This window comes from Lepidochelys kempii, chromosome 13 (genome assembly GCF_965140285.1).
Source record: "Lepidochelys kempii isolate rLepKem1 chromosome 13, rLepKem1.hap1, whole genome shotgun sequence".
NCBI lineage: Eukaryota > Metazoa > Chordata > Testudines > Cheloniidae > Lepidochelys > Lepidochelys kempii.
The window spans coordinates 27,029,132-27,052,004 of NC_136392.1; the positions used below are offsets into that span (position 1 = coordinate 27,029,132).

Consider the following 22,873-nt stretch of genomic DNA (forward strand, 5'->3'; position numbering starts at 1 on the left):
CAGGTGAGGGGTGGAACAGGGCGGGGTGGGGCGGAGCGGGGGCAGGAAGAGGTGAGGTGGGGTGGAGCGAGGGCAGAGCGGGGGTGGGAAGAAGTGAGGTAGGGCTTGGGGGAAGGGGTGGAGTGGGGGCACGGCCAGGGGTGGAGTAGGGGTTCAAGCACCCCCAGGCAACTAAGAAAGACGCCGCCTATGGACATTGTCCATGCAATCAGAGCCTGTGAAATCCTGCATGCTGATGGTTTAGTGAAGTCAGTGCTGCTGATTTACATGTAGCCATTGACATGCAGAACAGAGTATATCTCGGGAACACCCACTCCAAATTCCAGGCTGACACTTTACAACGACCAAAGAGGAGACTGCCTGTAAAGCGCTAGTTTTACGCTGAGCCCAGTGCTTCTGGAACAGGACTTTGGGAGTTAAATCAGCTCTCTTGGCCCCTCGTGCAGGAGTCTCAGGTCTCGGTAATCTGGGACATTTCAGTGCACAATGTGCCAATACTGCCCACTTCACTGGCGAGCAGTACGAACCTGGAAATGGTGAGCAAGGAATAGCCTTTGGCTGAGTTCTTCGAAAGGACTGAGTATGCTCAGATGGGGGATTGTAAAATAGGGAACCACGTGCAGCCTTAGGAGAAAGTGTAACCAACAAATAATAATATCAAATCAATCCTTTGGGTGAAATCCTGGCCCCACTGAACCACTGACTCCCGGGATTTCACCCTTTGTACAACACGGAACCTTGCTAGCTTCTCTTAATTCGCCGCTTGTCAACTACTGACTGTTGTATATCGGTGAGTGAAAGTGAAACAACAGGATTTAAAAGAAAGGAAGGTCAGTGCATCCCTGGATATTCGCCCTTGGTTTGTTTGGAAAAGCAGCTGAATGTTAATTATTTAGAAGACTTCACAGTACACGTTGCACGGTATATTGTGTAAATGTCTTAGAAATATGAGGCCTCATTATAGATCTGTGCCAATGAGTCCGGGTTGAGACGTGGGGTGAATCTGACTTTATGACTGTGCATGATGGGTTGTGCAAAGTAGCCAAGTGTGAATTAGAAGGGCTTGCCTGTATACACACTGCATTTCCTCTAGAGATTTTGCAGATCCTTACAAAGTACGTTGGTGTCATTATCCCCATATTACAGATGGGGGAACCGAGGCACAGGAAAGGGAAACTGACTTACCACGCAGTAGGCCAGTGGTAGAATTAAGAACAGAACCCAGTTCTTCTGAGTTCTGCTGCCTTGATCTCATGTTGCCGCCTTATCGTTCCCAGCCACCCGCTCCCTATTATTGCAGCTGCCGTTATATGTGAACAGCTAGAACTCCTTCTTACTGGTGAACCAAACCAAAGACCCATTCAGTTACTCTATCGAGCAGGTACAAGTAGAAGCATATATTAGGTTTTTGTATTTTTATAGTTTATTTTAATCTGTGGTCCCTGGGCTCCTGACAAATTACCAATATGGCCCTTGCTCTTCCAAAGAATGAGCACCCTGCTCTGAATTACGGGTCAGCTCCAGGTATATTTAATTAGTGTAATTAAGGAGGAAGCACAATCTAATGGTTAGAGCATGGGACTGAGAGGTAGGACACCTGGGTTCTATTCCCAGCTCTATCAATGACTTGTCCACTGATTTTGGGCAAGTCACTTTCCATCTCCATATTAGAGAGTTTCCCCATCTGTAACATGGGGATAATAATATTCACAAGAAGAAAAGGAGGACTTGTGGCACCTTAGAGACTAACCAATTTATTTGAGCATGAGCTTTCGTGAGCTACAGCTCACAAGGGGGCTGTGAGCCTTAATTGATCAGAGCTTGGGAAACACTTGGAGTTTCTCAGTTGGCCAGTGTTTTATAATCTATCATACAGGTGATCTGATGGGATGTTGGCACCTTGTCCCTTGTGTTTGATCTACCTGCGTACATAGGTACTCACATTTTAATTTGGCAGAGCTGTTTGCAATGGCGGCTGATCTGGCGAAAAGTTTGACAGGGAGCGTTGCTTTTACACGTCGGACTAAGGGGATGGTCACCCGGGGACGCTTCACAGGAACCACCCTGGGGACCGGAGAGACCCGGCCTCGATACTCGAAAAGCCTGTGTGTGTGAAAACAGGTTACAGTCTGCAAACAGTGGAGTGAAAGCCGCACTTTCAGCATGAAACAGGACTTGGGAGATAGGCCAGCAATAGTCACAAAGGGGAACGGTGCATAATCATGCCGCTAGAGGTTGCTGCCGCTACACACAAACGAGCTGCTGCTACATGACACCATGAAGAGTGAGACAAGGTGGGGGAGGTGATATCTTTTATTGGACAGACTTGTGTTGGTGAGAGAGAGAGACAAGCTTTCAAGCTTACACAGAGCTCTTCTTGTCTCTCTCACCCACAGAAGCTGGTCCAATAGCAGGTATTACCTCGCCCACCTTGTCTCTCTAGTACCCTGGGACGAACACGGCTACAACACCACTGCAAACACCCTGACTAGTGACAGAAAGGAACCAGGACTCTGGCATACAGTTTGATGGTACACGTTTCAGCCCTTATGCTGGCAATTTCTCTGCATGCTGAGATCACTCTCGCTAAATGCAGTGGTCTGTTATGTAATGTGTTTTGTTAACCTGCCCCTGAAGGCTTTTATTCTTAGAAATAATTGAGGGGATCAAGACCCTGGAAGGGCTGGGGTGCATTTACAGGGGAAGGACCTTTGGTTCCTCTCCCCCCTTCCATTCTTCCCCTTCTCCTTCCTTTGCATTTCCTCTCCCCACCCCCCAACCTCCCAGCCATCCCTGTTTATACCCTGTGTCGCAAGAAGCTGGCAGGACGGAGGGGGCAAGTGACCTTTGAGATTGTCCATTGCTTCTACCATTGTGAGATTTGACATGAGCAGAGGAGATACCTTTACATTTATCAAAGCTACATCCAGACAGGTGGATGCCCTGTTCCCTCTTCTCTGCCACCAAACCATTGCCCTCCAGCCAAATGGCATCTTTTCAACATGAGTAGCCACTAGCTTCAGCAGTGCTGAGCAAGCCAAGGATAACAGGAATCCCCAAGGCCTGGTTGGGGGATGGCAAGCTGTAAGGGGGAAGGGGAAGGCAGGCAGCAGAGGAAGGAGAGGAAGGCTGGACTGCAGCATAGGCATAGACACAGAGCCCACTATGTAGAAACGCTACCTCCTTACTCAGCAGATCTGTGTAGGAGTCCTAGCTGCTTCCTTTACTGACGCAAACAGGTGTTTGCTCCTTGGTCTCCCTGCAGCTCCAGCAGGGTAAGCTGGAGTCTGCCCTGCTCTGTGTGGTGTTTGGCAAAAGTGTTCGTTAATTTCTGATCCCAGACTATTTATTCCCGAGAGAGGGTTCAGCTCCATGGCTGAGGGTGAAACTCCGCCCCCTGCCCATGCAGACAGCTAGCACAAGGCCTAGGCGCCACCGACGGTGAATGTTACATACGTTCTTGGAAATCACAAAGAGTAACAGATGGACCCAAAAAACCCAAAGGTCCAGTCTCAGCTCGGCTTCTTTTACACTGCTGCTGAAGGGCTCCTAAGTGGTTCCTAGGCCTTGTGCTGTCTCTGCACAGGGAGGAACGTCACCCCAGGGCTGCCATTTAGAAAAACACACCCTCACACCTGTCTGCTGAGCAGCTTTGCGCTCAGGACACAGAGGGACTGATCCTGTGAGGAACTGGGGGCATGCATAAAGTCAGTGGAAGTTGCGGGGGCACTCATGGCCGCGCAGCAGTCCCTGCCTGAGGACAGCAGCACATTAAAAGCTACAGATCTGAGACAGGGAAATAATTTGGTCTGTTTCTCCCTCCTTCACTGATTTGCAGAGTGGAGTGTGATATTCACCCCCTTCCCACCTTCCCAACCTATGCCCCTCTTGTGTGGTATTCATCCACATAACATCCCCTACCATTTCCGGGGTGGGTTGACTTGACCCAGCTCAGAGCCATCTAGCTCAGCCTGGTCTGGGAAGGAAACATGGAGAGGGCTCCTCCTCTCACCTCTTACCTGCTCCTTCTGCTTATCTAGCATGGCCACCTCTCAATCTCACCCCACTTAGTACCGCTCCTGTCTCCTGTACCTCCTCAGCTGGTTTCAGACCTCATCTGAAAACTCCTCTTTTCTGCCACTGCCTCGCCTTTGCAAAGTCTCTCTCCCCCAGCTCTGCTGTTCTTTATTCTACTCTGCCCAGTGTTTTGGGCTGTGGCTCATGGAGAAGCATACACAGAATACAGCACTGCTGGCGATCGCTTCTCCGCTCACCTGTCGTAGAAGTCATCTCTGTAGTAGTCATAGTCAAAGTCGTATCCACTGTAGAGACAAGAAGATGGAAAGCTCTGATTAATTAGCATTGTTACTAGCACTATTGTAATTAATCTATTCCTGCTGCAAATGAAACATTTTATGTTGTTAAAAATCCCAGTCCTTTAGCTTCATCGTTTTCTAGAGCCATGTTTTACAAGTGTGAATGTAACCAATCATAGATTCATAGATTCATAGACATTTAGGTCAGAAGGGACCATTATGATCATCTAGTCTGACCTCCTGCACAACACAGGCCACAGAATTTCACCCACCACTCCTACAAAAAACCTCACACCTATATCTGTGCTATTGAAGTCCTCAAACTGTAGTTTAAAGACTTCAAGGAGCAGAGAATCCTCCAGCAAGTGACCCGTGCCCCATGCTACAGAGGAAGGTGAAAAACCTCCAGGGCCTCTTCCAATCTGCCCTGGAGGAAAATTCCTTCCCGACCCCAAATATGGCAATCAGCTAAACCCTGAGCATATGGGCAAGATTCATCAGCCAGATACCACAGAAAATTCTTTCCTGGGTAACTCGGATCTCACATCATCTTCCACAGTGGGCCAGTTCTGGAGCATACGAGCACAGGACCTTCCAGATTGGGTCACCCCTGGGCTCCATAAAGCCCAGTATCTTGGCTCTGACAGTGACCAGCACCAGTTGCTTCATATGAAGGCTTTAGAACCCCATAATAGGCAGGCAGTTGTGGGATAATCTACCCCCATGAAGGTCACCTCCTAATCCCTACCAGTTATACTGGGTTAAATCCTGAAATGTGATGTTTTTATCTCTTCCAGAACTGTTTGTCGGCATTCACTGTTGTAACTGGGTGTTCATGCTAACCCATCTCATTGAGTTATTTGCCTCAGCATCATCATGTGGCAGTGAGTTTCATAGGCTAATTATGCATTGCATGGAAAAGAATTTCCTTTCATCAGTTTCAAATTTGCCACTTTCCAGTTTCACTGAAGGTCCCGTTGTTCTTGTGAGACAGGGAGAGCAAAAGTTCCCAATCTGTCTGCTCTGTCCTCTTCATTATTCTACATACTTCTATCATGATTCCTCTGACTCATCTCCTGTCAGGTAAACAATCCCAGTCTTTTCAATCTCTCTGTGTATGAGCTATGAGGGACTGATTCTGCCCTCACGTACATGGGTAAGTCAGAGGTGATGCTATTAAAGTCATTGGAGTTACCCCAGTGTAAAATTGGTGCAAGTGAGCTCTGAATCAGGTCCAGCATTCGCTGGTGGGCTGACTTCTCCCAGCTCAGAAGGATCTGGGTCAGCACAGCCTGGTCTGGGAAAGAAATATGTAGGTTGCGCCATCTGCTTATCTAGCCTCTCTTTCTCATCTCAGGTTCTCCCCAGCTGGTGCAGCAGCCTCCTCCTGCACAGCCCCCTCCTTCTAGGGCTGGCTCTGAGTAACCCCCTCTTGGGAGTTCAAGCCAGTTTTCCACTGGCTTTGTGTTTATTCTCCCCCTTTGCGTCCGCTGCTCTGTGCAGACCTCCCTGCTCTTCCGCCTAAGAGATTATGGACCCTCTCCCAAGCTGCTGCCGGTGGCTCTGGAATCTCTCTCCATGCCTGCACTTTTCTGCACAGCTGCCCTTTGCCACATTTAGCCTTAACATGGATCAATTTCAATTTCCTTCCTCAGCCTTTGTCCCTGCTATTTTAATACGTATAATGCTTATTATCGAGGACATGCAGTTCTGCTCCAGCACCCTCATTACACCTGCTCCTGATACCTTTATAAATGATATTGACCTTTTCTCTGATAATCCTCCTCTTTGCTTTCCCCAGCACCGTCTGCTAGGAGCTACAGCTCCTCAAAGGCAAGACCCACTTCTAAATGCTTCTTTCCTCCCCACATCATGGGAAATACTAGGCAGGCAGTTTTCCATACCAGGCAGCCCATCTGCTTAGTTTCTGCAAGCATGAAGTCAGTTACCCCCATAGACAACACCCCTCACATACACACAAACGAGCAGGCAATGTCTGCACTGGGGAAGAAGGATGAAAGTGGCTGTCTGCCGACACTAGGCAGGTAGGTCAGAGTTGGGAGGGTGATCTGTACTTGGGAGGAGGGAGGCTGGGGAGCTGAATGCACTGGACAGGATGCTTGTCTGCTGCGGCATGTGCTTGCAGCACAACCCCCCAGCCTGCATCCCAGCCGGTGCACTCCAGCAAGGACTTGCTGCATAAGTGTTCATGCCAAAGCATCCATGCACTTTGTGCCCACTCGACTGGTGCCCAAGCATTGTCTGAGTAGCGCGTGCAGGTTGGGGTGTGGCCTGTATGGAAAAGCGATTGTACACTTTTACACCCGCACTACGGAAAACATAAGTGCTTTAGCTAGAGTATGAGGCTGGATAAAGTGGGAGCCAATCCGAGCATTCATCTCATGTTCAGAACCAGCCCAAATTCTTTCAGAAGTTCAAAGCATGGTTAACTTATTTTCTTTGCAACACAGCTCTGCAATTACTGCTTTGAACCATGATCAGAAATACTCCCTGTCTGCAGTGGTACCCATCTTGGATGGACATTAGTCTATTCTCAGGGCTGAATTAAGGCATAACATTTATAGCCTTGTGTCTAGCCCTGTGTCTAAGGCCCCAGCTTCTGGAGTCACAGAATTACATCAGAATTTTAGCACCACCTAAAACAGTACGTTTCTAGCCCTCCTTGTTGTGAATAAAAGCTTGAAAATGTAACCTGAGTGTATCTGATGCAATGATGTCTGCCTGAGTCTGCAGGCAGCACTGTGAGGTGTGAATGGCTCACTACTCTGAGAGGCCCTGCCAACATGACCCTAACAAAGAACTCTGTGTGTGACAGGGGAAGAAAAGTCCTTCAAGCCGATCCCTCCTAGCCAAGCAGATTTACTCCAGCTGCAAGGCAAAGTATTGGGATGCCCCAGTTGCTAGTCCTTGGGGGAGAAAAGAGGGTCCCATGGCACTGCCTCTCTGGGACAGAACCTTGGGGAGTCCTGTGTTGTGGTGTCAGGAGGGACCCAGGTTACCTTTATCTGGCCCTGTCTGTCCTAAGATTTCTATCTCTCCTTCTAGACTGCAGAGCTTTGGAGAAACACAGGAACTTCGGGATGCTTATCTGAAAATCTCCTTTCAAAACATTCTGCCCCTAGTTCCAGCAAGAGTTTGTGGACTAAGTTAGCTCTAGGGCTGGTCTACACTAGCTTGACCTGGCTATGTTGCTCAAGCACGTGAAAAATCCACACCCTGAGTGACATACTTAAGCCAACCTAAGTCCCCATGTAGACAATGCTCGGTCAAGAAGAATTCTTCCATCGACCTAGCTACCACCTCTCAGGCAGATGGTTTAACTACACCGATGGGAGAGCCCCTCCTGTTGGCGTACGTAGTGTCCACACTGAAGCACTACAGCAGCACCCCTGCAGCGTTTCAACTGTAGACGAGCCCTAGTGTGAGTGAAGGGAAATAGAGGAAAGAGTCCTAGATCTCGTTGCCTGTTGGCCCTGGTTACACTCCTGCGCTCACATGTTTCATCATCTCTCTCTAGCATCTAATTCTCCTTGTTTCTGCATTACACAGTCCTCCTTGCTAGGCTCATTGAGAGAGTAAATAAGCGTGAAGCTTGTGAAACAGGAAAGCAGTAGGATTCGGCAGTCTGTCACGGTGGAACCATATGGACACAGGCTGGTATTGTCCAAGGAGCCTAAGGGAGTGAGATACCCAACTCCTTTTGAATTCCAGTGGGATCTGGGCACTTCCTTCCTGTATTCTCCATGTATCAAGACATCCCCAGAGGAACAAGCCTGGCACTTTGGGCTAGATTCCCAGCTGGTGTAAACTAGCCCAGTTCCTTTGACATCACTAGAGCTGCTCCGATTTACTCCTGCTGGGAGGATGAGTAAGGGGCAGCGGCAGCTAAGAGAATGTTTAATACACTGCTTCCCCAGCTGGGATACCGGCCATGGTCATCAGAACCAAACTGGTGCTGTTCTCTTAGGCCTGAATTTCGATCAAGATGCGGTGGTTTGCTTGGCCAGAGAGAGAGCGAGAGAGTGAACGTGTGCACGTGCACACCAGAGGTGTCACTATTACATTTCTTGTCTTTAGTACACCCTGGAGACTCGATAACAGTCTCTCCACCCTGCAGCTGTTTTTCACAAGAGGAAAACACATAAGACGCGCAGAGGACTTTCAAAGCACTTCAGAGACAGTGACTGCTTTGCTCAGGCCAGATATCCCGGCATGCCAAGGCCCATAGCACAGCAAGGAAAATGCAGCTGCTGAATGTACCAGGATCGTCCAGGTAAAACACAGCTGCTGCCAAATGTATCTGGTGCGCACCCGCTGTGCTGCTGATTAACATGTGCATCCACAGAGAAAGCAGCGACTATGCTCTTGACTAACTATAGCAGGTTCGCTTTAAGTACGGAGAGGTGAACCAGGCTGGATAAAATAAAAAATGATTCTGGCAGAGGTTCATCCATCTGTGCTTCCAACGTTCTCTTGTATCTCCACAACAACACTCTGTGCTCTCACACACCCAGCGTCTGTCCTGGGGGAACCTGGAGCACTCTGTTTGCGGGGGGGCTGGAGGCGCCATGGGGTTTGTGGTTCAGGGAAGGTTTGGGAAACAGACTGCAGTCAATGGGGCAGTGCTCACTGGGGTTTCAGATTCTGCTCTCTGAGATGGAAGGTTTCATAGAATCGTAGGACTGGAAGGGACCTCAAGAGGTCATCTAGTCCAGCTCCCTGCACTCATAGTAGTGCACCTGACAGGTGTTTGTCTAACCTGCTCTTAAAAACCTCCAATAATGGAGATTCCACAACCTCCCTAGATAATTTATTCCACTGCATAATCATCCTGACAGTTAGGAAGTTTTTCCTAATGTCCAATCTAAACCTGCAATTTAAGCCCAGTGCTTCTTGTCCTATCCTCAGAGGTTAAGGAGAACAATTTTTCTCCCTCCTCCTCTTTGTCACAATCTTTTATGTACTTGAAAACTGTTATCATGTCGCCCCTCAGTCCACTCTTCCAGAGTAAACAAACCCAATTTTTTCAATCTTCCCTCGTACGTCATGTTTTCTAGACCTTTAATCATTTTTGTTGCTTTTCTTTGGACTTTCTCCAATTTGTCCACATATTTCCTGAAAGGTGGCACCCAGAACTGGACACAATACTCCAGTAGAGGCCTAATCAGCACAGAGTAGAGCGGAAGAATTACTTCTCGTGTCTTGCTTACAACACTCCTGCTAATACATCCCACAATGACATTTGCTTTTTTTGCAACAGTGTTACACTGTTGACTCATGTTTAGCTTGTGATCCATTCGGACCCCCAGATCCCTTTCTGCAGTACTCCTTCCTAGGCAGTCATTTCCCGTTTTGTATGTGTGCAACTGATTGTTCCTTCCTAAGTGGAGTACTTTGCATTTGTCCTTACTGAATTAGTTGTAGTGGTCCATGATAATGGATGGGATGAACACAGATGATGGCCCACAAGAAAGTACCTTACAAAGTTAGGCTGCACCCATTCAACAACTACTTACCACACCACTAACTGTGGCTAAAAACATGGGCTTGGTAAGAGGCTTTGACCTCACCCCATCTTCAGCGGCAGAGTGTGGCATGGCTGAGAACCTGGCCTACAGATTGTGTCCTCACAGCACATGATTTATAAGTGGTTACTAACCAGTGAATTTTAACCATCTACCCACAGTGCTGAACAGACCTGGACGAAGTCTGTCTATTGCGCTCATATAGAAGAATCACCTATTCCAGCATCTTCCTATCCCTACCTATAAAATGGTCTGTGTTCTTCTCCCTGGACACCTTTCTGTACCTGGCAGTCAAAGCAGATTCCAACCATACCAGCTCTTGCTGGGATCCTGTTCCCAAAGGTTAGGAGAAGGGTGACTCTACAGAGGGAAATGTTCCCACCATCCATAGGCTGGGGAGGCAGGTGGTAGCATCTCTGCATGGCCCCCATAACTCCAACCCAGAGAAATCACTCTCTTTAGTCACCGCAGTAATTCATTCCATGTGCATGCTCACTGCCAGACCTTGCAGGTGGGAAGCTTGCAGTGGCTGGGGTAGAGGAAGGGAGGTTACACTGGGAATCACAGGAGGCAGAAAGTCCAGTACACTCAGCACCTCTTTGAATCATTCTTGCTTCTCTCCTTTCCTGCCAGTTGATTTTTCACTGCTCCTCTCAGATCGCTGTCGACCTTTAGTACCTTTAGTTACTAATCGCGTCCTTGAAGCTCGCTCTGAATTAGCGTTCCTCTAAGGCCCTGATCCTGCGGTCGGAACCAGGCGGATGGAACTAAGGGCCCTAGGGGTTCCACATATGCACAGGGGCAGCCCAGGTGGATCTCATTTTAGGACCTGATCCTATTTTGTTGATGGGCCGAATTAAGTCTCCTCCCAAGGAGGGGAGCAGCTAGGGGGACACAGTTCCAGTGCTTACAATAATGTCATCATTTCTACATATGTACTAGTGAAAGGGCAGGAGCCCTCCCTTTGTTAAATGGTTACCATTCAGCCCCAGATTTTCACCCGGGGATGCTGCATAAAATACCTGTTGCTCCTCTTTCTTTAATCAGAGTCCCTCCCCTGAGGGATTAGTGGTCCTGACTAATGACTTAGAATACAACACGGTGTAATTTGACAATGAATTATTCATTCAAGGGAAATAATCTGTGTAATCCATGGAGCCAAGGTGGGGAGCCAGGCACTACATAAACATATCTCATCATTATTCTCTGTAAGGAAACAATGTTCTCTCTCTTTGATAGCTAATATTATTGTTACACTAACCCACCCTAAGAGAAGTCTTTGTAAAACCCTGACTTGCCCAGTATGCAATGAGTCAGGGGCAGAATGAGCAATAGAATGCAGGTGGTCTGATGTTTTAACCAATAACCTATACTGTTTCCATAGTGTTTGCCAAGTCAGTTATCTTTTTCTTTCTTTCTTTCTTTCTTTCTTTCTTTCTTTCTTTCTTTCTTTCTTTCTTTCTTTCTTTCTTTCTTTCTTTCTTTCTTTCTTTCTTTCTTTCTTTCTTTCTTTCTCATCCATTGATCCATCGTATCATTCTCATCCCTGTGGCACTGGAGCACCTATATGACTCATTCTCAGAATCAGAATTGTGTATTCTTGGATAATCCATGTCTAAAACACTTATGGATCCACCCTAGCACAGCCAGCTGGAAGGATGCCTTTTCTAATGCCAAAGACAACACATTTGTAAAGAGTTATGCCTATCTTAGAATTGTCACACCAGTAAATTGGTGTTTTAAGTGGCCTGTGCTAAAAGTTGAAATATTGTTTTCAGTGATGAACACCTCTCAGTGCCATTTTGGGTATTAGAGATGGAAGGGCAGATTTGGAAACCCTCCCATTTTGGTGGTGGAAACATTTATGAGAACAATTTTGCACCTCAGTATTTGCAGGTATAATTGATGTTTTGAAATTTACATATCTGATTTGGAGGTGCAGTCAAGTACACTGACATCTATAAATAAGTGGGAGTACAAAACCAGAAGCTGGATAAAGGCTGGGCTGAAAACCAGACCATTACTCTCTCGAATGCTGAGAGTCCAACTTTAGGGTAGGATGGGGAGCTGGTCTGGTCTCAACATGGGTAAATGCTATGTTCAACACCTGCCAACCATGACCCAGCGACTGATGGAAGGAAACTGGGCTAGTCCAGAGATTTTCATGTGGCTCCCCTGGAGTTTACTCTCATGGAATACCATTTTAACTCTGTGATCAGAACTGCAGATAAAGTAGCCTCCTGAGTGTTAATGGCCCTTGAGTAGCTCAAACAATGGTACAAACTCTGGAGATGGGAGAGACTGTGTTTGTGCTGCATAGGATCATCTGCTATCAGACATGCTGCCAATAGGCATGTACCTAAATCCCACCCTAAAGCTGCATAGACCTCATGCGGGCTCTGTGAATTCTGCCCCAATAGGGAGGTCTGTAATGTAAATGAGAAAATAGACAGACCTTCCTCAACTGCAACCTGGCTATGAATCTTGAACCTGGCCATTTAACAATTGAAAATTGGCTTAACCTGGAGAGAAGGAGCCTGATCTTGTGAGCTGTTTAGCACCTTATAGCATCATGCTCTCATTAGCTCAGCAGATAAAGAATTCAAAACCCTTATTTGCTGATGTGCAGACGTCCCCATCAGCTCATTGCTAACACGCTTAACAGAGACTCAAAGGTATTTAGGTACCTAACTTCCATGGGAGTTAGGCAACAAATACCTTAGAAGAACTGGGCCTTAGGCACCTCTTGAGAGATGTGAGAACATGGGCCTGGGTAACCGAACCAGCATCTCTGGAAACTGGTCTCAGTGCATCAGACATATATTTTCTATCTACCTGCAAACTGCACTGATTAAAAGAGAGTGTTGTCTTGTGCCCTAGATTGAGCTGTTTAGCTGCAAGTTGTGCGCTCGGTAATTTCACAGCTCATGATTCCCTTTATGTTCAGGGATAATTGTTGCAATTTTCCAATCAGTAGGTAACAAAGAGGGCTATATAGTATTTAAAAAGTAATACGTACGCTGTTTAAGAGAGAGAGCCAGAACCATTCCTGAATTCTATGATAGGCATAGTCTCCAGTTCAATTCCTTTTTTCAGCTTTAAATCGCTAAATAACTTATTAATTATTTATGATCCACACAGGTTCATGACTAGCAAATTAAAAGGGATTGAGGAGAAAATCTTTTTAGCCTTGTGGGTTCATTTTGCACCTGCAAAGCTTGTGTTACCTTTTTTGAGAATGCACCTGACCTGCTGGTGTGAATCTGAGTGGTTGCACCTTTAGTGACCTGTCTGAGGGCACATCACAGGCAGTGAGAAGTGGCATGCTGTGATGATTTACTCCCTGTATTAATTGTTGTAGTGTCATAATTATTCCAGCAGTAGAGAAAGTATCAGCTGAAAAGATACTTTGGTAGTCTTGAGTTGATTTCACTGCTGAGCTCCATTAGTTCCCCACATATGGCACGAAAGTCCCTTCTCCAACATAAAGACTAAGGCCTTGTCTACACTAGTGGTGTAATTTGATCTAAGTTAGGCTAATTAAGTTACATAAGTTATGTAACTTAAATCGACGTTACATCTACATGTCTACACCATGCTATGTCAACGGGAGATGCTCTCCTATCGACATAGCTTCCGCCTCTCGTTGAGGTGGATTAATTAAGTTGACGGGAGAGCACTCCTCCGTTGACTTATCGTGTCTTCACTAGACCCGCTAAATTGATGCCCGCTGCATCGATGGTAGTGGTGCCAATTTAGTCCGTAGTGAAGACACACCCCAAGTAACTGGACACTGTGCAAGAAGTATGGGAGGGTGAGCGAAGTGGAGTCCATCTCCTGATACAGTCAGCAAGGCAGTTACGCCTATTTATGGGCTGGAATACTGGCTTCAGTCCTTTCTTGCCCTGTGCATATGGTGTTTGGGGCCAGAGGAGTTGCATAAACACAGATCCCAAAGTCCATCCCCACTCTGTCCTGATAACCGCCCTCCACGATTGGCTGTGTGGAGCTGCACCGAGAGCTTTCCTATGGCTGCACTGGTGTGGAGGCACCTCCGAGAGGCTACTTGGCCTGCAGCTCCCAAGCACAACCCCAGTGGGACCGGAGCCGCCAGGGTCCCTTTTTGACTGGATGTTCTGGTCAAAAACTGGACACCTGGTCATCCTACTTCCTCAGTAGTTAAAGAACGATTTTCCACCATTCAGAGCCATAATCTTTCCCTCTATGCTGAGTTTTATGGCTCTGAAATCACGGTGCTATAACTCCATAACTCCCTCTCACACCCTCTCCTTCCCGCCCAGTCTGACTTGCTGGAATTTCATTTCCTTTCCATTCCAGGGGACAAAGGTTTAGAACAGACCACAGACTTTAATGGCATCCACCCCATAACTGTCTGCAACAGTTGATAAGCCCGTGGCAGACAATATGATGCCATCATAGATCATATTCTCAATGAATATCCCTGTGGGTAAAGGCACAGTATGCAAAACACAGTGCATTGTTATAACGGGTTCTCTGCTGAGTTTAGATGCTAACTATTGGACTCTGAACTTAGAAAGGTCTCAGCAGAAGCTATTCTCAGAAAGGGGCATCAGATACGCCCACCATGACTGGGTGGGTTCTTTTCTTTTCGGGGTCTATAGTACTGATGAATGATCTTGGATTGACAGGCCTGGCACCTGAAATCTTCTATAGCAAGGGAAGTGGCAGCGCGAACTTCTTCCAAAGTAACTTTCTGATGTGGTTCAGCTTTGACTTGGAGGTACCGTCTCTGGACACTGCCTGACTCAGGGGTGGATGAAAATAGCGTCCATGGGAGCTTGAGACAACAATGCAAAACTGTCTGTCTTCTGGAAGTAGACGATCAAGGAGCTCATCTAGCAGGGTTAGGGAGAAAGTGAATTGAGAGGAAGATGCTGTCCAGGATTGGGAACAGGGAGGAAGCGAGGGAAAGAAGATTTAGTTGTGCAGAGGACAGCATCTGTAGTGGCATCTGTGCCACTGTTGAACTGCCGGGGTGAGTACGAGCCTCCACCTACTGCACCTCACTGTGGACACAAAGAGAGTGATCAGAGGTGCGAGCGCTCAGATTTGAACCCTGGCTCGAAACTCAGATTTCTGAAAGCTTGGCCCATAGCATCCACTTCAGAGACATGGCACCATTTCCCTGGGGAGGGAAGCAACAAAGACAGCTGGCGGTAACAATAACAAAGGAGCTGCAAGCCAGACCATACTTGCCATTTAACCTCACTAGCCAGAGCACATAGCCAGCAATATTGATGTACCTTAAATACACAGGATCAATGGGAAAACTCCCACGGACTTCAGTGTGGCCAGGATTTTACCCCAGAGTAACCAGAATCTCCAAACACCAGGAGAGAAATACCTCGTCGGGCCCTTTCCCCATCCGCTTGGTGACCAGAGAAGCAGTCTGTTTCCCTCTGAGCTGCCTGTTAGCAAACTGGCTCAGATCGTCCCCACTGTTCTGTTTCCCTCTTAGGTGTTTCTCTTAATTTTGGCCTGTTCATTAGTTCAGGGTGTTTCTTAGTGTCCTAAATCAGAGGCGCTAGGCTCAGAAGAAATCCATTGCCCACCACTGTTTCATGTAATTAAAAATAATAAATAAACGCCTGCCCTACTTTAACAGCCACCAAGTAATAAAACTCAAATCCCCAAAGCAGCATCATTCTGTCGTCCTCTCTCCCAACAATTACAGAGCAGTGGGATGCCTGCCAGGTAAATATCAATAAAATACAGCTACAGGAAGCAACAGAAGCCAGTTTACACTGGGTTAAATTCCTGCTAGGGCAGAGAGGCAGCAGAAGTCCCACATAATGCATTTAGTTCACCATAACCAGAGAGTTATGTTTTCTTCCTTATTTTTCCATTTCTCCTTTTCTTTGTTCTTCTCTTTTGCTCCATCTCCCTGTTCCATCACCTCCCTGTCTCTGCATTTCCTTTCTTTCCACTCTCTCTCCAGCGCTTGTGTTTTCCCTTTCATGTACCTCTTGTTTTCCCTTCCTCACCTCCCCCCCCCACACTTTTTTTTCATGGGAAAAAACACTATTCTCTCCTAGTTCCCCTGTCTAAAAAAAAATCCCACCACATCTCCTTCCCTTGTTATCTGCAGGTGTTACCAACACCAAGCAGTCAAAAATCACGAGTCAAACCCCATAACATGACTAGCATAAAAATCATGAGATTTTATAAAAACCCAACACATTTTGGGGTTCTTTTTATTAGCCTTCTGGTTTTTGAGTCTTCCCTTGGTCACATTTAAAAGTGTTTTCTTTGCAACCAGAAACCTACTATATTTTCAAACAAAAGCTGAGTTTCTCCCATATTCACATGACTCCAGGCGCAGGGGCTTAAGAAAACCATCAGTAGTAATGAGATTCATGATAGAATCTGGAGAGCTGGCAACGCTGTCTCATTCCAATTCACCCCACACTCCTTCACGTGCCTTAGGCCCTGCCCCCATGTCCCATGGCTCCTCCCATTGTCCCATTCTCTAGCCTCCTTGTCTTTCTACAGCTCCATGCTCCCTCCTTATTTGCTCTCCTTGCATTTTTCCTTCCTTCCCCCGGCTTCTCCGTTCTGCCCTCTCATTCCCCAGTCTCTCCTGGTTCCCCATGTGTCAGGGTCCCCGGCACTGTTTGCCCAGCCCCCTCACTCTCTTCTCTTTCCCCATTGTATCTCCTTCTCTCCCTCTCCCCATCATTATTTCTTTCACCCTTTCCCCAAGGTCTTCCCTACCAAATTTCTGCTGGTACTCCCCTCCCTTGTCCCCCTACACCTGCTTCCCCACCCTTCAAGGTCCCTCTGCCCCCACAGTCTCCCACTCTGAAGTCCTCCCTGCCCCTCCATTTCCCCCACATCTCCTCTCTCCAAAATCCCCCCAACAAAGCCCCCTCCACTGTTTAAGGCCTTCCTGTCCGTCCCCCCACCCCTGTCTCTCATTCTGATCTGGAGGGAAGAAGAGGAGGAGGACCTGTGGGCTGGGTGACTAGCTGGCAGCTGGGTTTCCCCTGGCTATGTCCATCTCATCCACGTTTAGCTGCCAGGGGATGAGGGTTTGGCAGGGGGTCAGAGGTGGCCATTAGAGGCAGGGTGCTGCATTGCAGCTGCCTCCTTCCTGCCTGCACCTCTTTGGCTTGACAGAGCTGAGCCTGGGATATTCAGAGTGGCTGAATGGAGCCTGACACCCAAATGCCATTAAAGTCAGTGAAAGCTGGGCTGCTCCTAACTCCCTTGGACCATTCTGTCTATGTTTTTTAAAACTGACCCGCCCACCTGAAGAAGCGCTCTAGAGCCCTCTCCCTCCTCCTGCAGCCGTGGCTTTCAGCTGCTGCCAGCACAGTCCATGTGCAAACTGCTGCTCTAGCAGTGAAAGGCTCTGTACCTCACTCGGGCCACCCAGTGCTTTCGGACCTGAGGGCTCTGGGAGTGGAACACCTCGGTGGACTGTGCTAGAGAGCGGAAATGTCCCGTCCCCCCCCGCAACCTCAATGTCTCCATGCCATTATCAGGAATGATTATCCTGCCCCCCCGAACCCTCTTTAATGCAGGCCCCACAGCACTTGATGCGTCTCTGGCTGCTGGCAGACACTGTCACAAAGACTGCACCAGGTGCCTGATCTGGGCAAAGAGGAAAGCCCTGGGATAACCACTTGGCAGAACAATAGCTTGTTTCACTTTCATCTCCAGATGGGGCTTTTCAAGGTGTGGAAGCAGGGCCTAAAAGCAGCCGCTGAAAAGAACACGGAGATTTGCTGAAAGCAATTATGTGACTTGAAAGCAAGTTGCTGGGGGAGGCCGGGGAGGGAAGGTTCATTAACATGAGAGCTGGTATCAAAAGCGAGCGAAGTTTTATGGATCCAGCAGTGCGGGATGGAAACCTTTGAATTTGCCAGTTGTTTTCTTTTGACTCACACTGTGTCAAAACTGAATAGATCATTTATTCCCTCCCTCTGGGGGCCTGATGAAGACTCCCATAAAGCTGTTGCTTCCCCCTTGTATCGTCTGGCCAAACCTAGGCTATGCCAGCAAGCATCCTTGGCCCATCATCCCTTGTGCCGCTGTAGCCTACCGTGGAAGTTGGGCTGCTTCTGGTACAAGCCTGGGGTTCAGAGTAGCCCAGCTCTATGGTGGACTGCAGCAGGAAGAACTGAATGGGTAGTTGGCAGCATTAGGGCCTGGCACTGAGATTTATGGTGCAGCCCAGGAGTGGGAGCTCAGACAGTCCAGCCAGAGGAGCATGACATATCAGCCCTGGTTGGGATCCCCTGCTGAAAAGCCATCCCCCCTGCTGTCTCACTCTGGGGAGGTGATGTACTGAAGACGTACCTGTACAAGGCGGAGGTTGCTCTCTTCAGCCCTTTGGGTCTGTTGGGTTTAGGTTCTCCAGCCATGTTGATATCTGCAATGAATCAACCCCCTGAATTAACGTCAGCATATAAAACTCATCTCATACAGCGCTGGCTCTCTGAGTACATGCAGCCATCTTGTTGACACAGATGCAATCCCCACATCATATGGTTCAATTACCTGCCCACACAGACTCCTAGCAGGGAGCTGTGTATTGTGCTAACCAAACAGTTTTGCTAAGCTTCTGCTGCCTCTGCTAGCACTTTGGGGCTCCTGCTGGGCCTTGTCCACATGTCCAAAGCAGCTGCTCTCTCTACAAGCCTCTTTTCCCTCACCTACAGCAGCTGGCAAACAATCAGCTTCTAATCAGAGAACCCACTGGGCGCATGCTAATCCTGGCTCCTAAAGCCCCTTGCAGCTCATGCCTTTCTAGGATTGGCTTCCAAAGAGAATTCAGTGCTCTCTTTACGAAACATGGAGAATGTGTAAGCCCTTCGCTGCTGTTGGCTGATAGATGCAATTTATTTCTCTTCTTCCACGTATAAAATTAATACTAAATATAGAACACAAAGGAAAGGTCTGAAGTCCCCTTTGAGGTCTCCTCTAGTTGGTCTGTTCTAAAAGCTGCACAGGGTGCAGAAGCATGTCTACAGTCACCCCAATTGATCTCAGAGGCAGGTTTCATTCCACTGACGGTGAGAATGAAATTTTCTGATCGGCTGAGGAAATCTCTGTCCTGAACCTCCACGCTGAACGAGCGCATTGGACGTGAGAATAGAGAGATATGGCCAATTTCATGATATCTGCGCAAAGCCTAAGCAAACTAACTCTGGGCATGGACACAAAACTGCACAGAAACAATCCATCAGAGAGGTGACATATTGCACTGTCCTACTTTCCCAGCCTGGGAGTGGGGCAATTCTCTTCTGCCTGGCAGAGCTTCCCAGGACTCTCCCAATTCTTCATGACTTGTACCCACAAGAACCAGTGCGCTGCCAACCAGTCCCCTCCTTTGAATCCAGGGAATGCAGCCAGATAGCTGGGTGATAGGTGCTTTTGATCAGTGTGCTCATGCTTGGAGGGGTGAGAGGATGGAGGGAGGGAGCACATGCAGCGTGGGCAGCACTCCCAGGAGAACGGTGCTAAGTTTGCTGGGTTTGATTCACACTGGGTTTCTACTATTATTATTATTGCTTATCTTTATTACCATCGCTGCCAGGAAACCCAGTCCCGGGCCAGCACCCCATTGTGCTAGGCGCTGTACAAACACGGGTCTGTACCCCAAAGATTTTACAATTTGCTTACAAGACAAGATGGTGGAAGTGAAATTGGCTAAGAGAAACCCCTTAGTTAGCCTACCCTGTACAATTCCTCCTCTAATTCTCCTTGCCGCTTACACATTCAATCCTTGTGGACATTTATTGTGTCACCCTTTCACTGTCATTAGGCCACACTGTCAACAAAACCGCTGCACTTTTAAGTTCTCTGTGGGTACGTCTGCACCGCAAAAAAAAAAAACCCTGAGGCCACGGGTCACAGAGCCCAGGTTAACTGGCTCGGGCTCGCGGGGTGTGTACTGTGAGGCTAAAAATAGTCGTGTAGACATTCCTACTCGGGCTGGAGCCTGGGCTCTGAGACTCCCCGTGGGCCAGATTTCAGAGCCTGCGTGGGACCCTCTACACCGCTATTCTGAGCCCTGTAGCGCAAGCCCCAGTCAGTTGACCCAGGCTCTGAGACTTGCTGCTGTGTTTTGTTTTGTTTTCCAGTGTAGACATACCCTGTGTGGTATGGTATTGCTTAGGTCTCCCGGGGGCTCACAAGGGTACAGCTGAGCCTAGAGACCTAGTCTGTGAATGATGCATAGCGCCAAATTTTGTGCAGTTCCACATGTGCCATTTATGCAAATGACTGAATGGGCTAATTTGGGTATTTGCAAATAATTTACCTATATTCATAAACTTCATCTTATGGTCAACACACCCTGGCTCGAGCAATGACAGGGACAGGATGGGGAGCTGCACAAAACTTGGCAGCTGTGGTACAGTAGAGGGAAGGGTGTGTGGCTGGATGGCTTGGGGGGGAGGTGCTGGACGGTGCCTGGAGGCAGCCTGGGAGGTACCTGGGTGGGTGAGGAAGGCTGCGGGGGTGGCCGAACACTGGGACACCTGCAGCGAGCGGTGGGGGAGCGGTGGGTGCTGGACGTCTGGGGGATAGCTCAGTGCTGGGTGGGGGAATCTGAGGAGGAAGCTGGGGGACAGCTGGGAGGTAGCAGAATGAATGAATACTGAGGCATCTGCGGTGCCCAGTGGGGTAGCTGTAGATGCTGGGTAAGTTGGAGCTGGGTGTCAGGCTGGCTGTGGGTGCTGGATTGAGAGCCTGGGAGATAGCTGAGTGGGTGGTTGCTGGGGCGTTGTGGGTGGGGGTGAGGCGCTTCGGAGCACTGGGGTACCTGGAAGTGCTGGGTGTGTGGGTGATGGAGTAGATGGGAATGGCAGAGTAGCTGGAACTGCTGGGGTAGTCATAGGGGTGAACATACGCTGGCTGCCTTCTCAGGAGTGAGTACTGTGGTGCACGGGGCATGTTTGCCGGTGCTTTGTGATGGGGGAACCGATGCAGCTTGTTGGTGGGGCCAGTATTGGGTCTCTTACTTTGTACTGCTGTCTCCTCCCACCCCCTTTTTCCTGGTGGTGATCCAGCAGGGTGAAGAATGGAGAGGAGAGGCAGACAGCTCATATGACTGCAAGGAGCCTTCCCCCAGCAAAGCTGGAAGCATGAGGAGCCACTGATCTGTGGGAACATGATGGGATGGGCTGCCACAGGCATGAGTGTCCCTGGAGCAGCCCTGCTGATGCCAGCGAGATTTGGCAGGAAACTAAATCTTGAAACATTTGTGTCTTTAGACTAAATTTGTCAGGACCCATTGCACTTTGCATGAAATGCAGTGAGTTAAATTTCTGTTCTTATTTTTTTCCATTATTTATATAGTGCAAAAAAGTGTGCTAGGTACTGTACGGACAAATAAGGATCCACAGCCCCGTCCCTAGGAACTTACAGCCCAAATAAACAAGTAGCACAACCCACAACCCACAAGTAGCTGCATTTCAAGTTGACTTGTAATCATTTTCAGGAGCTCCAGGCAAGCTGCAGGGCTCATAAACCCGGAAAAAACGGTGCCTAGGCTATACATACAAAATATGGCTGTACAAGAACATATGAGGGTCACGGACAGAGAACCAAATGCAAAATAGGGTCCTCCATACATGTATGCCCTAGATCGGCACTCTTGAGAACTTCGAGGGTGGGCATTCTGGCTGGTGGGCTCTCACTGGCCAACAGGCTTTCGATGGCATTTGTCCAACCCCTTTGTTTGGTGGCCTTCAGGGTGCTCAGTTTCGCCAGACACTCAATTTCTATGGAATCTAAGGCCTGTAATACTTCACAGCACTGGGTTTAGAGTCCAGTGCCAGGCTCATCTACTCAATCAAGCATGTGTCTGACCCTGGGCTGAGGTTACGGAGATTTGTTTCATCTTGTGGGGTGGGGTGGCTGATACGAGGGTTGGTTGGTATTGCAGCACCACTGAGCCTATGGCAGATTGATGTTTCGTCCATGTCAATGGAGACATAGTACATTATGAAATAAATTAAAATGAATGAGCCTGAATTTTCCACTGCCTTGCACCGTCACTTATCCCTGTGCAAAAGCAGGTGTGAAACACTACTGAATCAGAGTGGAAGCATTTTATACCCACTGAAACATGATCTATTAGAGAGGGGCTTGAAAGGTGCCAGGGGGATAAGCAGAATACTGTAGCAGCTCAGACAAGAATGGCAGACACCAAAGCACTGACATTCCATGCAGAATATCAGGGGTTTTCAACAGCATTTAATACAACTTCTTTGGTGTTAATTCCCTTTCTTGTCTGAACAATGGCAGCAGGAAAGACCCTGCTCTCTGGGAAGGGCTGTTTCATTCATAGAGTGCCTGCAGTGTTTCCTGCAAAGCCAGTATGGTCATTATTGAAAGTGGGCCGGGCTGTTCAGAAACCAGTGCACCTGGGTGACCCCCTAAGGATGGAGGCGCCGATCTGATCAAATGTAACAACAGATCCAAACCTTCACCTCCAACTCAAACTTGGAGCCTTTTTCGAGGCTTGAACTTCTTGTTTTAATCGGTGCTTCTGGTCTCAGCCAGAAGTAAAAATCTCAAAGTGTATTGGGCCAGATCCTGAGCGGATGTAATCAGCACAGCTCTGCTGAAGCTCTGCCGGTTTACCCCAGCTGACTATCTGGCTCAGTGAGAGTGGCTGTTGTTAAATGAACAGTGTTGCCAACTCTCATGCTTTTATCATGAGTCTGGTAATAGTGCTTTTTCTTAAGCCCTAGCACGTGTCATATGATTAGGTGAGATTCTCAGCTTTCCCTGGAAGAAAAAAGAAATGTGTAGCCCTCATGGCTGCAGAGAAAAGCCTGAAACATGCACCTTAAAAATTCAAAACCAAGAAGGAAAATAAACAGAGCCCCAAAGTTTTTGTTGTTGTTTCTGTTTTATGATCTCATGATTTGTAAGCCAATCTCGTGATTTTGGGGGCTTGACTTGTGGTCTTTGAACACTTGGGGCTGGCAGTACTGGAAACCTGCCAAA

General features: G+C 48.1%; 1 protein-coding gene across 6 annotated transcripts in view; it reads right to left on the minus strand.

Moving 5' to 3' along the window:
• The window catches only part of RALY (RALY heterogeneous nuclear ribonucleoprotein), a 277,650-nt gene that overhangs the window by 17,642 nt on the left and 237,135 nt on the right, over positions 1 to 22,873 (minus strand). For all 6 annotated transcript variants that reach the window (XM_073309892.2, XM_073309890.2, XM_073309888.2 and 3 more), the window contains 3 exons: positions 18,209 to 18,281; positions 4,275 to 4,322; positions 1,943 to 2,103 (listed from right to left, as the gene is read on the minus strand). In XM_073309892.2, the coding sequence (XP_073165993.1) occupies positions 1,943 to 2,103; positions 4,275 to 4,322; positions 18,209 to 18,281 (282 nt within the window). The remainder of the gene's footprint in view (positions 1 to 1,942; positions 2,104 to 4,274; positions 4,323 to 18,208; positions 18,282 to 22,873) is intronic.